The 12,840-nt window shown below is 36.6% G+C and overlaps 1 protein-coding gene across 3 annotated transcripts in view; it reads right to left on the reverse strand.

Annotated features, from left to right (window-relative positions):
• adcy7 (adenylate cyclase 7) overlaps positions 1-12,840 on the reverse strand; it is an 83,969-nt gene that overhangs the window by 25,067 nt on the left and 46,062 nt on the right. For all 3 annotated transcript variants that reach the window (XM_038282610.1, XM_038282608.1, XM_038282609.1), the window contains exons 4-13: positions 11,985-12,179; positions 11,680-11,841; positions 8,862-9,011; positions 6,723-6,883; positions 4,884-4,995; positions 3,722-3,849; positions 2,758-2,916; positions 1,962-2,094; positions 374-562; positions 172-215 (exon numbers count right to left, since the gene is read on the reverse strand). In XM_038282610.1, coding sequence (XP_038138538.1) covers positions 172-215; positions 374-562; positions 1,962-2,094; positions 2,758-2,916; positions 3,722-3,849; positions 4,884-4,995; positions 6,723-6,883; positions 8,862-9,011; positions 11,680-11,841; positions 11,985-12,179 — 1,433 coding nt within the window. The remainder of the gene's footprint in view (positions 1-171; positions 216-373; positions 563-1,961; positions 2,095-2,757; positions 2,917-3,721; positions 3,850-4,883; positions 4,996-6,722; positions 6,884-8,861; positions 9,012-11,679; positions 11,842-11,984; positions 12,180-12,840) is intronic.

Here is a 12,840-nt window from a genome sequence, read left to right on the forward strand (position 1 = left end):
CTTTGTGCAGAATCCTTTGATAAAGTTAATTCAATTTTAAGGAACAGAAATAGTTAAAGGCACAGTGAGTAGGATTCTGTGTGAAAAGTTCAATTTATATACAACTTTTCTTTCCATTTTATTACATATAACAAAGAGTTTTAAAACTGTTTAGCAGCAGATTTCCCTTACCTATCAGTGTTCTTGAAGCCTGTGGTTGGTCGTAAAGGAATGTCCTGAAAATAATAAGAAGATTTAATTTTTGGAATGATTCAGCTGTTTTCCCAAAAACCGTAAAAATAAAAATAAACAAATATCTGTTAAATATATGCTTATCCTAAATGGATAAATATGAGTGATATAACAGGAAAGGCATTGTGCTTCTTCTGATTACCTTGAATCGTGTCTTCCCAGTACCGATGTTGTCAGACGTAAAGCCTTCCCGGCTCTGCAGGTGGGCGAAAGGTTTAACGGCCCCCCAGGATTCGAGGTAACGGGTCATACGGACAGACGCCCTCATCTTCAGGCCATGATTTACGATGGGTCTGGTAGAGCGCTTGGTGTTCAGTGATGGATCCTTCGACTGCACAGAAAAATATTCACTAAGGCTATTTCATATTGAATTCAATATTAATATATTATATATATATATATATATATATATATATATATATATATATATATATATATATATATATATATATATATATATATATATATATATATATATATATATTATATTATATTATATATTATATATATATATATATATATATATATATATATATATATATATATATATATATATATATAATATATTATATATGTATATAATATTTAAAACTCCTGATATTTGTTGATCTTTTTTGTGTATTTATAGATGATATAAGAATGTAAAAAAGTCCCAGAATATATCACTTAAGTGTGCACTTTAAGGAAAATTCCAAAATTTTCAAGCACTTCAAAGATTACATTGATAAAAACTGCAAAAATGTATTTGGATCTTTTGTTGTGATCAAACTAAAACGATTGCAGATTTTGTTGTTTAGAAAACACTCTTCAGCTCATTGAAAGGAAAACCAGTTATAACCAACCCCCCGAGCCTCATAACCAATGGATTTTAAAGAATAATATTTGTAGGCCTTACAAAGGCATTCCATGAAATTAGATTTTTCACTGTTTTCACTGTACAATTACAAAGTTGTACTACAATTACAACTTTCTATGTATTTTCTAGGAACTTTGTGTGACATATTAATACTAATTAGTGCATAACTGTCAAGGAAAAGGACACTTATTTTTTTTTTTTTTACATAAACTGTCATGATCTTAGCACTGGCTGGCTTAATTGCTCATTTAACGTTTCTGTATTTGGACTTTAGCCTGCCTGCCCCCTACTGATCTGTTTGCCTGACCTGTCTTTGGATTCTGCTGGATTCACTGTGGACTGAACCTGGATCTGCCTCTTGTCTTCACCCTCTGGGTTATACTGCCTTCCTCTGTCATCTGCTCGGATCTGATCTCCTGTCAGCTCTGTGTCCTTCAAGGCTTTGGTGTCTGGAGCTTTTTGTGTGGAAAGCAGTGCGTCTTGTCAGCTGACCAGCCGCTTCCAACCTCATTCTCAGAGTACGGACTGAACTCTAGCCCAGGTTAGTGACTCATGTGTTCAGATCATCCTCCATCAAGTTTTTGCAATCACTACCCTGTGTTTCTTCATACCAGGGTTTCCTGCCATAGACGCCCAAGCTGCATCTGCTGCAGATCCGCAAATGACCATTGTTTTAATAAAAGCTTTGAAGTTATCCCACTGTACTTCTTGCCCTCTGTTCTGAGTCATTACATAAACATCTTAAATTTTAGGATTTCTCTGATTTTAATCTGGAAAATCATTAAAATATTAAATAAGTATGATTCCTATTACTGTTTTTGTTTTACTGTTTCCTTTTATAAATACTACTGAGCCTACTTGGCAGTAAACATACCCTTGGATCGATGACTAGGTATGTCTGGATATTGAGTTCACTTAGGTAAGGGTCTCTGAGGTGGCCGTTGCCCTCTTCAACTTCATAGGCCTTGTTGAGGTGCTTTAGAGTTGCCTCTGTGATATGGACACGGCTGAAAAGAAAAAAAAAACAGTAGGGCATCTTTTTAGGTCATTTAGTTTTATTAATCCCTTTTCTTATCAGGCTACAATGTAATACAATCTGAAAACAAATCCTATTCATATGTATTTCATTGTAATACCATTTTTCCGAACTGTCAGAGGCTTTTGTTTTTGAGGCAGTTAGAGAAGGTGCAGTATTTATACCATGCATTATTGTATCTAAGACTAAACTCAACATACCTGCATCATTCAGAGCGCAAATACAAATCAGATCAATATCATTTGTGAATAGGACACTGCGCAGAACACATGAAAATATTAATCGTACATCCACTTTTTTGAGATTTGTAAAAAATAAGCAGATAAAAGACAAAAGCATGCTTTGATGCATGAATGGGGATTATCTTTTTAATTTCCATTTATGTTGGATTTCAAACTACTGTTTCTATAAAAGAGCCTGCAGATGCTATTTTTAAATGTTAATGTCTGTGGTTTACTAAACTACAGTTAAGTCTGAATTGACAGTTCAAACCTTAAAAAAAACAGATATTCAGTATTGGCCTGATTAGATCGTCTCTGGGGTAAAAATAAAAAATGAGCATAGGTAAGTTCCTCTAAGATTAATAAATACCAAATAATTCACTATTTGTAGAGTTGAAAGCAGAAGTACTTACCCTGGGAGGCCTCCTGACTCCATATGATTGGCCAGGGTAACATCATGTGACCATACATCAAACTGCCACTTTCTGAGGCCGATCACACCGCAGAGCACATTGCCTGAGTGAACACCCACTCTCATGTTGATATCTACTCCAGTGGCTTCCCGTACCTGCCTAGAGGAGATTTCCAGTTAACTCAAATGCACAGTATTACTACGGTATATGATTACTTGCAAACATTTACGAAGCAACAATAACAAAGGCGTTAATGTTCGATTTCCATTAATGTGCATATATTTGAGGATATTTATGTTCTGCAAGTTAGAATAGTTATTCTGGCTGCATAATTTATGCTTTTTAGGATTTAATTGTAAGGTCTTTTGTTGCAGATACTGAATTAACAATGGTGTAATATTTCAATCTTTTTTTTGTTGGTGTTGCAGGTAAGATTTTTATTTTTTCACACTGACAAGTAAATTACTATTCCAAGAAAAGCAAATTATTCAATAACATATTGATATTTACAGTTTATATGATGCATCTAATTACAGTAATTCTTTTTTTATTCTGATTTTTACATGGAGTAAAACACACAATTTTAAACAAGCTCTGGTAAATTGAACAGTATTTTCAAGTTTTATTATCTTATGTCTTTTTGACATTCTTCTCTCTCTAGAATAACACTAAAAATATTACAGGATGGTATTAGTAGCTTTCTGATCTGTCTTGTTTCTCTTTGCAGAGGAAAATGTGCAGCTGCCTTCTTTCAGTCAGCTGATGACAGTGTGCATCCACGGATCGGGTTGGGGCTGGAAAATGAAACAATTTGGAAAATGCTGCAAGTTTTAAATTTGTAGCCTTTAAAAAGATTAAACCACCTAAATGTCTTATTTAGGCTTATATGGATAAGACAATGTTAATTAGCAAGTATTCATGTTTATATGTTTCACAGATGAAATATGATGGCTGGTAAACTCACTTGATGGCTTCACACATGTCCAGCCCCATTTTAACACAGTTCTTTGCATGTTTTGGCAGTGATACTGGCAGGCCCGACACACAGTAGTAGCAGTCTCCCAGGATCTTAATTCTCATGCATTCATTTTCCTGTAAATATTAAAAGAAATTTATCATAAAACCTCATTATGAAATCAAATGAAACGTTTTCCAACAATGGATCGACCTGCTAACAATTAGCACTTGGATCCCTTCCAACTTGCAAAACAAGCTGGGTCTAATCCCAACTGGTGAGCTGTTTGGCCTCTGTCCTCCCAAGGCTGTGTGTCTGGTGACACCATCACGTTGGGTTAGCGTTGATGATGTCACCAGTGCGACAGAAATCGGGAATGTAAAATATAGAGAGTAACATGTAAGGAAGCCAGGGCTTAGTAAGTGTGTCCTATACCTATTCGAATCTCTATCACCAGAGCTGCGCCATGTTTAACGAATGTAAACAGATTCGTTTTGGCTTATTAGATCAGATGCGACTGGCGCGGATTGTTGACGTCCATACGTCACGCTCAAAGGAATCATGTATAATTAGCATGTCAACTCGGGTCTGGTGTTCCCACAGCATGCCGATCGATTTTAGCACGGGTTGCTTTCCAATACGTTTGACCCAGGTAGACAAGCGTCAGTGAGCCTTTCCCACTGCTGCTAAAAGCCGGTTGTTCCTGGTTTTAAACAGGTATTTCAGCCATTGGGAATGGGGTATGAGATAAGAAGGTCATGTAAGTTTTTGGAGGTTTAAGGTCCAAACCTAAAACTCCAAAGTACAGCCGTTACCCTGCAGTTCTGCTGCAGTTTTACATGCCAAGTACTGCAGATAATCCTGTTTTTCATGCAGTGTTGAGTATAAACATGGCATTAAGAACGTACAGAAATACTCTGTGAAAAAACTTGCTTTCTTTACAGATGCTGTTTGGCTGGACCCACATTTTCCATTATGACGGTCTAAATAAGAGTATTTCCTGTCCCAAACTTAATTTACAGCAATAATTAGACTGCATTAGCTAGGAGCTACAATGCTTTAAAGCTTGAGCCAACTAATTGTGGTTTAAAAGCATTGACATTCAAGCTAAGAGTTTAACTCTTTAAAGGAATTTGTAGTCAGAATGAATATAACATCCATTTTTGCTCACCTTGGCAATTTGGTCGAACTTGCCAAACAGTTCATTGAGCATAATTACAAGCTCTTTAGGAGAACAGTCGCTGGCCAAACGAGTGAAGCCAACAATGTCTGCATACAGGATACTGAAAAGGAAAGAAAAAAACAAAACAAAAGTAAAATAATTGTTTACCTTTTTACATTTACAAAATCATTTATCTGCTCATAAATGTATGTTTTAAGTTTTATTGCAAAATAAATTAATAGACGAAATAAAAAATCTATCATAATTGAGAATTGGGAGAAAAACGACACAAGGTTTTAAAAATGACAAGTTTAGGCCTAATCAAAGTATTTCAAACACAGCCCCCTGATTGAAGAAGGTGGTTTACTTTTAGTTAGTGGATAAATAATCTTTCTAAAAGAGATGTAACAGTGTTAGCAATCAAATTAAACCATTGCCTGGGATTTGGAAGGGCTGATTCTCATCCACTTCCCACTCGGCTGCGAACAGGTGTTACTTTTGTTTCCCACATGGACGTTAAGGTCCCCCAGCAGAACAAGGGAATCCCCTATTCCTCCCTAGCTCGGGGGACGACCCAAATAAACACTGGAGGAACTATGTCTCTAAGCTGGCCTGGAAGCACCTCTGGCTAACCTTAGCGAGCTGGAGTACGTGTCTGATGAGAGGGCAATCTGGCAGTCTCTACTTAGACTGGTTACTCCACGAACCGGTAAAGTACAGCTTGTGACTCTTGGTAAGTAGTGGCAGATACAAACCCCTGGCACACTCTCCCATCAACCTCGAAATAACCTGCTTGGTGATTCATTTAAAAGACTGTCTGCCCCAGTACTGAGTAATAGACTTAACAAAAACCTTAGAGGGAAAGTGAAATTATTTTGACCATTCGAATATCTAAACAAAGTGAAAAACAACGTTAATGCCGTTAATGCATCTGGCCTCAATGGGAATTATTAGCTTGCTAACTTAAAATAAAAATAAATAAAAAACTCAGCAGAATTGTATTCTTTCCTTATATTGTACCATCAACTGAAATGCATTCCATATTTCCTTTAATAATATAAGCACTGTTGTATGTATTGTGCTGAGTGAACTAAAGATGCAATAAAAACTCCCCATATGGTGGATGATTACAGCTACTCTTGAACCTGCTGGAAATGACCCTATCCTGTTATGTAGAGAACCACAGATGCTGCGCAGTCTTGAGTCCCTCTACACCCTGACTAAAAATGGCCAGGTGCTTTATGAGTCTGCCGACACAGCTAATCACAGCTCTGACCAGGGTAATTACTGGGAGAGAGTAAGGTATCCAGTCTGTCAGTCAACACCCTTTTACTGTAGCCTTAAATGAACAGAAAAAAACATGGGAACTACTTGCTCAGGGAAGACCTAAAGAAAATCAACTGTATACGCCTGACTTTTTTATGTATTTTGTTTTTATCTGATGAAAATTCAGATGGAAAGGTGTTAAAAACTCTACAAAGGCTCTTTTGAATGACTGGTAAGACATCTGTCAAAGTTCACTTCATATTACCCTAATATCTGTCAGCACTTATCAAATTATAAAATCCTCAGGCTGCAAATAAGTATCTGAGTCTCTACATCAAAAGCAGGGATAATCATCTTAAGTTTTGTATGATCTTCATTGAGAAAACTGTTTATAGGTGCTCTTTTTTGCTTTTGCAAGCTCTATATTTATAGTTTTGTGACACATCACTAACATACAGTTCTTTACCATTTAATAGTCTATTGCTCAACAAATTAAATGAGAATGTAAAATAACAAGAATTAAAGTCAACATCAGTGGATATATAAATAAAAGAACAGATTTTAGTGTGTTTGTGGTCATACCTGACATTCTCATGTCTCTTGACATAAAGGCTGTGAAAGTTGTTGTCCTTCACAAGTCGCTGCTGCTCGTCTTTATCTTTACAGTCTTGTAACCGCTCCATTATTGCCAGTTTCATCTTCATGGAGATATAAACAGGAAGCACAGACTGCAACAGGTTTTCCTACACACACACACATTTACACACATAAAGAGAAGATCTGTTAAATAACTGTAATCAAGGAAGCCTGCAATGCCTATTTAACTGGTGTGCTCAATCCCTATTGATGAATGCTCCAGACCAAATAGAAAAAAACTACTTAGAAAAAAAAGAGCATTGTTTCTGCAACTTTTTCCATTCACTGAACTTTCTAATGACATGTGATATACATATAAACATATGCTATATATATATTTACCCAATATTAAAACATGTTTTTTATTCTCTAGAAAAGATATTGGCATCATACTTTTAATGTGAATAGAAACTAGAAAACTGTTTATAGTTCATTGGTCTAATGATGCAGAATTTTTTAAAGAGACTACTTCTCATGATATGAGTAACCTCTTGTTATGTCATTAGGAAGGAATTGAGTTGTATGCTCTCACTACAACGGATGAATCCAGGCTTATGAGATTTAATCTGCAAAATCCCTTCAGATGAGCAATAACTGTGATGACATTTGTAACGTTTGATGTGCAATGAAGTGAATGTGAGAGAATAAACATTACATTCTTCTTTTGTACAATAAAAAAAAAAATAATTTGTGTCTTTGTTTCAAAGAATTCAGACTTTGCTGTTATCTTTAAAGTGACACTAAATACTTCAGACAGGTTTCAGACAGTTTCTCAAACTTGCTCCTTTATACAGATTTTCTCTGAAGTCCTTGTATCTGACCCTCCCAACACAGAGTGCAGTTTGTGCTTGAAAATGTGAGGAGGACAAAGGAAAAGTTTGTATCTTATAACTTAAAACAATAAATGTTGAATATTTTTACATTTATAATAAAACATAGTTCTATTAATTTTAATAGATGTAAGAAACATTGCAATTTTCATATTTACTAATAGAAATCCTGCCACTTTATTAATGTAGTAAACGTTTGGCACCTCTGGCTTTCCAATCTGCTGCAGTTGATCATTATTACTTACATTATTATTATACTTCTGTTTGTGACATGTTTACATTTGAGCACAAAATATGATGGTCAAAATATGTTTAAACAGCACTGTATTTTTCTACAGTAGGATTGTTAATTAATTCACTCCCATTGCTGCACCTGCCTGATCCTGATGTTGGAGCGGTGGACTGATAATCATGTCAGCAAACTAGAAACAGCGCAGCCTCTTAATGATACCTGTGGCAGCTGTCCTAAATATAACTTCTTTGGGCAAAGATACAGTCCTGGTTGCAGGTCCAACGAAATGTGTCATTAACAGTAAAAACTGTATTTGAAGATTGTTTTTTATTTGATCAAATAGCCTTTCAGACAATGCAGTGAAAAAGCATGTGGAGGGCAGGTAAAGTACAAGCTCAAACAACAAAAAATATTCAATTCAAGCTTATTTTATATTTAAATAGATGATAATTAATTTAAACTAAGTATAATTTAATTACATTCTTTTCATATATAACTATTTTTTAACGTCAAATAAGGATCTTTTTCAAAGGACCTCTATGAAGTCAAAACAAGTCCTTGCAGATGCATCTAATTAAGGGTGTTACAGGATGATATACTTTGACAGGGATCAGTTAGCAGTAATGAAACTAAAGTGAGGCCAAAGGATGGCTGCCAAAAGTTTCTGCAAAATGAAGAAATATCCCAGCGATGGTAATTTACTGATGGGATATTTCATAATTCCCCCAAAGTGCTTGTTTTACTTCAGTTATATTTTCATAATATGCAAAAGGCCTTGCTGTATACCCACAGTTCTTCACTGAAGCGACCAAGAACACCGCTTGGTAAAGAAAAAATAAAATACACAGTCAGGTGTTGAATAATTGTAGCTTACATAAGCAGAACCTTCAAGGGCTTTAAAAAAATTACACAGGTATTCTCATGTAAAGCCGTCTAATTCCTGGATAAATGCAGCTATTCAGCTGAGTCTACAACATGCCATAAAGAGATATTTATAATGTCAAGCTTTTTGTTTTTACCAACCTGTTGTCTCTTCTCTATTTCAAGCTTTACCCGCATGCTTAGGCACCTCAGAGTGTCTTGGAAGGTCTGCCGTAGCGTTTTTTCCATAAGAACCTTATAAAAAGCTCCAACTCCACAGCCACACAGACACACCACAGCATTGGACACAAGCTGTACAAAGAGACACAGCAGTAAATAACAAAGTTATAACTAAAGAAGCTTTTATTCACATTACACATAAAAAACCATGCTTGTTAATTAGTTTACACATAGCCCTCTATGAAGTCTAGAAACGTAGAACATGCTGCACATCTTTATATGCAGGTGCATCACAGTAAATCAGGATATTATTTAATTTATGAGTAACTTGATTCAGAAAGTATAAGTCACTAACAACCTTTACAAGGAGGGAAGGCAACATAAAGTTGTGTGTGTGATTGAAAATGGAAAATTTGTAAAGAAATACATTTTCTGTTGTTGCACTTGAATACCTAGAAAATCAGTATAATTAATGGGGAGAATCTATTTGGTATTAAACATCAGGCGGGTTTCCTCTGTGTAAATGTCTCTGTAAATTTAATGCTAATACTTGAGCTAGGCTCAAATGTATTTTTTAACTGGTTTAACCCTGTAATGCCAAATGTATCGTATTTGATACATACGGTTTCTGAAATGTTTTGCATCTGACACCTTTTGCATAATTTAATGGTAAAAGCTTTGCTCAAAATCCTATTGTACACAATCAGATATACCTGATAACAGCCAGTAGAAGACTACACAAAAAATAATCTTGACTTATCGCATAGTAATAAATTATTAATATCAAAAATGTATTTCTGTTTTTTCTTTTCACATAATTTGTCAAAAGGGCAATTAAGGAATTCAAACCAAAAAAAAGTAATTTTCTGTTTTGTTTTATTCTTGGATCAGGCTTTAAAGGGCTAACTACATTGCATTCTAAAATGCTTGAAGAAATGTATTTTGTCTTTTCATTAAAGAATTAAACATTTAAAATAAATCAGCCTGTTTGTAGTGATCCTTTATAGGGCGACAGTGGCATTGGATCGAAGGGCAGATGATATCGAAGGTTTGATGGTTCAATTGGCTTAAAGTGTTGTTGTGTCTTTGGGCAAGACACTACACCTGAATTGCCAACTGATGGTAACCAGATACAGAGCTAGATTGGTCTCAGTTTTCATAAATAGACATATGTGATTTAAATGCACAGGACATGTTACTCACACACACAGTACAAGATCCACACATGCACAGAATGATTCAGGCAAGCACACAAGATCCACACATACACGGCACAAGATTCTCCAAAGTATTTCTGGTCCATAAACAATTATAAATTAAATTACAAAGTACCAGTTCTCTTTAAACTTAACTGCATTTATGTGTGGATTTTTGAGACTCTTCTGACTTTCCTCCATACACAAATGCATTTTCTTTAATAGGGAATGGTTTGCAACCAATCACAAAGCTCCCTCTTAAAAGCCAATCAAACAAAACTACTCCACGTGGGATGCCTTGATCCCAGATTCCACATCCTCTGTCACCCCTGCGCCCTGCTCACATCACGTGGAGTACTTGTCTGTGATGTTAATCAATCAGAACTGTTCCAGATCCACCGCTACTCCTCCGCACGTGACCGTCCACGTACAGTACGTCTTCTCGTCCTTCACCATCAAAATACGGAGCCAAGCTATTTTTTGCTCCGCTCTGGTCCCGTGGAAGTCGGCCAGGTCAAGATCCGCAATTGCAATCACACCAAACAGGAAAAAGAACGTAGAGAGGACCCGGTTTTTCAAAATTAAAATGTGGTAACAGATCAGTAAGTACAAATTAGAGCATAATTCTTATATATTCTCAAAAACTAAGTTTTTGTTTGTTTAAATTATTGGATGCAAATTATTGGTACTTCAACATACTAGGGAGCAGATTTGTCTTCTCGATCAAAATATTTATTTTATACTCAGAGGCTTAAAAGGTTCATCAAATCCCATCACAACAAATTTCAAGAGTGATTCTCACATTTTCAACAGAAACCTCTTAACGCATGTATGTCTGAAGAGAGTTTGGAGGTAGAGATCAAACCAATTTTGTATGATTATTCCTATTACAAAGACCCAGAACGAAAAGAAAATTTTTGGACAGAAACGTGTGATTGATGCTGATGGTGAGATTTAACTATGTCGTATTACATTAAGTGTTCATTACCGCAGGTTTTTCTTCCTATGAATTAAATAATAACATAGCGTATGCTCTCCTCCAGCTCCAAGAATGTCGGAGCAGAGCAAGATGGAAGGAACCGCAGAGACTGTAGGCTTTGCTTTGTACAGGCGGACTGGAATGGATCAGGACGCTGATGGAGGATGTGAGGTCTGGGGGTAAGTCATTCCACATTCTTGTGATTGGCTTATACAAGGAAGCTTTGTGATTGGTGGCAAACCATGCCCTGTTTACAAAAATGCATTTGTGTATTGAGGCACATCAGGGCAGTCTCAAAAATCCACACACAAATGCAGTGAAGTTTAAAGACCACTGGTACTTTGTAATTTCATTTAAAAAAATTGTATGGAACAGAAATACTTTGGTGAATCTTGTTCTGTGCACATGTGGATCTTGTGCTGTGTGTGTGAGGATCTTGTCCTGTGCATGTATGAATCACATATGTGCCTTTGGGAAAAGCTCCATAGTCAGAGGGACCGATGGCACCAGTGGACGGCAGCCCCGCTTCTGTCATTGAGCCCCATGGCAGATGTGGCTACAATGTAGTTTTCTATCATCAGTGTGTGAGTGAATAGATGAATGACACAGCACCAATTGTTTTTACCTGGTAGGCAAGGTACTCTGGTGGGTTCTCTGCAGTTGCTAAACTCAGTGTGAGGGCTAGAATGTGAGACAAGGAGGTGATGACGCTGAGCACCACAGCGTGCCACAGCTGGAATGGTAGCATGGTATAAACTGTGAAGATGATAAAGAGGAAGAAAGGCACCTGGATTCGAGAAGAAAAAAAAAAATATCAGTGCTTTTAGCACAAATATACATGTTAGTTTCATCCCATTTGCAGGAGTTTTGGCTGTTGAAGGCAGCAGCTCAAAGTTTAGCCCCTTTGAACGCTGCTGAAAAGTGAGCTACCTGGTCCCAAGGTAAGACATCATAGCTGAAGATGAAGGTGTATCCAAGGGTTAGGTGTGTGATCCAGATAACCAGGCCCAGCCAAACCCTCCATCGTTGCGAGAGAATCTCTGTGCACACCAGCAGAAACACAACTACGAACACAAACAGGCTGCTGCCCACCACACTCACAAAGGGACGATTTCCATCCGTACTCTATAGCAACAACAGGAGAGAAAAACACAAACATGTCTCATACCATATGATAATCAACTTTAATCATGTTTATTCCTTAATGTGCAAGCCATACGGGCTGCACAGTGGGGCAGTGGGTAGCACAGCTGCCTTGCAGCAAGAGGGTCAATTCCCAGCACAGGGTCTTTCTGCATGGAGTTTGCATGTTCTCCCTGAGCATGCGTGGGTTCTCTCAGGGTACTCCGGCTTCCTCTCACATTCCAAAAACATAAATGTTAAGTTAATTGGCTTCTCTAAATTCTCCTTAGGTGTGAGAGTATGTGTAAATGGTTGTTTGTCGTGTGTCTCTGTGTTGCCCTGAGATGGACTAGCAACCTGTCCAGGGTGTACTGCGCCTCCTGCTACTTACTAGGGTTGTCACGATACTAAACTTTTCAACTCGATACCGATACTAAGGAAAATATTCGATACTCGATACCATTTTCGATGCCACAAGGATAAAAACAAAGACTCCAAAATTCAACAGAAATATTTTCATTAATAAATAATATACAATAAATAAACACAATAAAGGTTGTATGCTGTGCATAATATTAAGCAAGCTTGATAAAAAACTTATAATATTAAAATTAAGTGTTCCTTCCTTGGCTATGCTTTGCACACATAACAATGACACTAGCCA

Source organism: Cyprinodon tularosa, unplaced genomic scaffold (genome assembly GCF_016077235.1).
Source record: "Cyprinodon tularosa strain WSP-4 unplaced genomic scaffold, ASM1607723v1 ctg186, whole genome shotgun sequence".
NCBI classification, from domain to species: domain Eukaryota; kingdom Metazoa; phylum Chordata; class Actinopteri; order Cyprinodontiformes; family Cyprinodontidae; genus Cyprinodon; species Cyprinodon tularosa.